Source organism: Echinops telfairi, unplaced genomic scaffold (assembly GCF_000313985.2).
Source record: "Echinops telfairi isolate 266 unplaced genomic scaffold, ASM31398v2 ScPeMD7_7468;HRSCAF=8506_0, whole genome shotgun sequence".
Classification (NCBI taxonomy): Eukaryota; Metazoa; Chordata; class Mammalia; order Afrosoricida; family Tenrecidae; genus Echinops; species Echinops telfairi.
In genome coordinates this window covers 72,578,906-72,582,827 of record NW_022111369.1, presented here as the reverse complement: position 1 = coordinate 72,582,827, position 3,922 = coordinate 72,578,906, and the positions used below count along the sequence as shown (strand labels likewise).

General features: G+C 36.8%; 1 protein-coding gene across 1 annotated transcript in view; it reads right to left on the bottom strand.

Annotated features, from left to right (window-relative positions):
* TECRL (trans-2,3-enoyl-CoA reductase like) overlaps window positions 1-3,922 on the bottom strand; it is a 132,876-nt gene that overhangs the window by 75,846 nt on the left and 53,108 nt on the right. The window contains exon 4 of the mRNA XM_045284066.1: window positions 3,578-3,622. Coding sequence (XP_045140001.1) covers window positions 3,578-3,622 — 45 coding nt within the window. The remainder of the gene's footprint in view (window positions 1-3,577; window positions 3,623-3,922) is intronic.

The window sequence follows — 3,922 nt, the reverse complement described above, 5'->3', positions numbered from 1 at the left end:
AGACACATGGCTCTATGCCCTGGGAGCTGGAGAAGCCACATGGACCTCCCCGGGTGCACCCAGACCTCTGGAGTTGGAGAAGCCACATAGAGACCCATGCTTGTGCTGAGATGCTTACAATGCCACTAAATTCACAAGATTTCCAACCTACTGACCTGTGATCCTCCTGCATTCAGCATCATTGCATATATTTTGTGAGTCTGAAGAGGACTCTATAGATTTGTATCAGACATTAAGCTAATATTGGACTTCTGGATTTGATCTGGACTGGGTTGAGATATTTTCTCAATATCCAATTGATCTTGTATACAAACTGCTTTTTATAGGCATATGAGTGTCTCTGGATTTGTTTTTCTAGTCTACCCAGACTAACACAGATACTGAAACATAAACAAAGGAAGCAGAACATTGTAGGAGATACTGTCCTAGGATGGGGCCCTCAGGTCGAATAAAACTAGAAATGTGATAGAGGAGAACATGATTTCTTGAAGGGGAGTCCACCACATGACTTGAATAGGGCAAAGCCTGTGGGAAGGGAGGCTTCAGGATCTCCATTTGCTGATAAAGCACAAGTCAAGATAATGAGAAACAGCTGCAAAAAGATTCTAATGCTGTGAACTTGGAAAAGGAGAAGTATCGGTTTAGGGAAATTTGAAGTGGTCAAAATGGAATGGGACACATAAAGATAACTATTGTAGGCAGTGGTGAGTTGAAATGGACTGGTATGAGCTACTTAGAATAAGAAAATTAAGTGATCTACTATACTAGGAATAACACAATCAAAAGATATGGCCTGACATTAATTGCTAAAGATCTTGCTAAATTAATCATGAAGTACAATGCTGTATGTGATAGATTATATCTATCTGCATTTTAGGAAACTCAGTGAATATAATTATTATTCAAAATTATGCACCAACCACAAAAGCTAGTGATGAAGAAATTGAAAATTTATACCAAAGACTTCAATCTGAAATTTATCAAACATGCCATCAAAATACAATAAAAACTATTGGTGACTAGAATGGAAAAGTTGGAAATAAAGAGGAAGGAAGATTAGTTGGAAATTATGGTTTTGGTAACAGAAATAATGATGGAGATCACATGATAGAATTTTATAAAGCTGGTGACTTGCTCATAGTAAATATTCTTTTAAATCACAGTAAAAGGGGGACTCTACAAATGGACTTGCTCAGCTGGAATACATAGATACCTAATTGACTACATCTGTGGGACAACACAAAGGAGAAGCTCAATATCAGTAGCTAAAACCAGACCAGGGTAGTGCAGAACTGATCATCAATTGCGCATATGTAAGTTCAGGTTAAAGCAGAAGAAAATTAAAACAAGTCTACCCACAAGAGCCAAGATATGACTTGAGTCTATCCTACTTGAATTTTGATGACATCTCAAGAGCAGATTTGAGACTTTGAACACTGATGTCAAAAGACCTCATGGCCACCATTCATTAAGGAAGCAAAAGGTTACGTAGAGTTAGGAAGAAAGAAAATATCAAAGTGGACTCCAGAGGATACTGAAATTTGCTTATAATCACAGAGAAGCTAAAGCAAATAAAGAAAGGATGAATTCCAGAAGCTCAACAGAAAATTCCAAAAGACAGTTGAAAAAGACAATCCCAAATAATACAACAAAGTATGCAACGACCTAGAATTAGAAAAACAAAAGGGAAAATGCTCAACATATCTGAAACTGAAAGAACTAAATAAGTATTTCAAACAGCAAGTTGAGATCTTGAAAGATTATCTGGTGAAAATATTGAATGATGCAGGAAGATGGAAAGAATAGAGAGTACTGTACCAAAAAGAACTAGTTATTCCCCCATTTCAGGAAGTTGGATTTCATCAAGAACTAGGTATGTTAAAGGAAGACTTTCAAACTACAATGAATATATTTCCCCAAAAAAATGCTCCTAGAACTGGAGAATATCTCTTGAAATGTTTTAGCAGGCTGAAGAAGCAAAAAATGGAAGCACTCACTAATCTATGCCAGGACAGTCAGAAGAAAGCTTCTTGGCCAACTGACTGGAAGAGACCAATATTTGTGCCCATTCCAAATAATGGTGGCCCCACATCACACTCAAATTATGGAATGATACCATTGATATCACACATGTCATACATCAAAGGTTGAAGCAGTAAATTGATTAGAAACTTCCAGAAGTTCAGGCCAAATTCAGAAGAGGATATGAAAAAATGGAATCACTGCTGATGACAGATGGAACTTGTCTCAAAGCAGATGATACCGGAAAGACGTTTGCTTGTGTTTCATGGACTATTAAAAGGCATTTAACTGTGTGGATCATAATAAAGTGTGGGTAACCTGGAAAAGAATGAGAATGTTGGAATACTTCAATGTGCTTTCATGGAACTTATAAGGATGATAAAACAGTTGTGTGAACAGAACAAGGGCATATTACATGATTTAAAATCTGGAAATGTTTGTGTCAGGATTGTATTTTCTCTTTATGCTTGTTCAATCTGTATGCAGAGCAAATCATCAGAGAAGCTGGATTATATAAGGAAAAATGTGGCATAATATTTGGAGGAAGGTTTTATTAACAACCTGAAATAGATAACACAACCTTGCTTGTTGAAAGTGAGGAGGACTTGAAGCACTTGCTGATGAAAACCAAGGATTGTAGCTTTCAGTATGGATTACAACTCAATGTAAATAAGACCAATATTCTTACAACTGGGCCAATAGGTAACATCATGACAAATGGAGAAAGGGTTAAAGTTGTCAAGAATTTTGTTTTGCTTGGATCCACAATCAATTCTATAAAAGTAACCATCAAGAAATCAAAAGACATATTGCATTAGGTAAATCTGTTGCTCAAGATCGTTTTAGAGTATTTAAGAGCAATAATGTTATTTTGAGGATTAAGCTGCGCCTGACCCAGGCCATGGTATTCTCCACTGCCTCATATGCTTGTGACAGGTGGACACTGAATAATGAAGACCTAAGGAGAATCTATGAATTTGAATTGTGCTGCTGGAGAAGCCTACTACAATTATCATGGATTTCTAAAAGTACAAAGCAATCTGTCTTGGAAGAAGTAAGTGCAGAGTGCTCCTTAGAGGAAAGGGTGACAAGACTTAGTCTTACATACTTTCAATATATTGGCAGGAAAGACAAATCCCTGGAGAGGGACATCATCATGTTTAGTAAAGAGGGTGGCAAAGAAAGGGCAGAGGGACCTCAGTAGATAGATTAATACAGTAGTTGCATCAATGGGCTTGGGCATAGGAACAAATGTGAGGATGGATCAGGACTGTGTAGTGTTTTCTCTGTTGTGCACTGGATTGTTGTGGGTTGAAGCCAATGTGGTGGCACCTAATAACAACAATGGGTTTTTCATGTGTATAATCTAGACAAAAACAGTTTATCACAGCCTTTTCTGACTGGTGGATTTGAACCACCAACCTTTGAATTAATAGTCAAGCAATTAACTACTACACCACTTGAGTACCTACCTAACATTTAGTAAGTGGTCAATATGTTAGGTATTAATGATAGAAAAGATGTATTAATTAAATCAGTGCAAACTAGTACTTACCACATTCTAGTTGTAGGCCCACACGAGAAGGGTACCATTTTGGACCTATATAAGAAAAGTAATTATATTTCGTTTTTATGAGAACTAAAATACATCTTATAAATCTACAGATTTCCAAGGGAAGACAAATTACACTTTGGAAGTGAATAACATGGTCACCATGTTTGGAAGTTGATATGCTAGTTACATTTGTCAGGAATCTTGGGCATGATAGATAACAGCTGGTTGAAGATGAGGGGGAGCGATAGGGAGTCTAGTAATTTCATGCTTCGTCAGCTATATACTGGTTATATAGGAGTATACAATGTGTGAACTATCACTTGTGTATTTAATCCATATAAATTA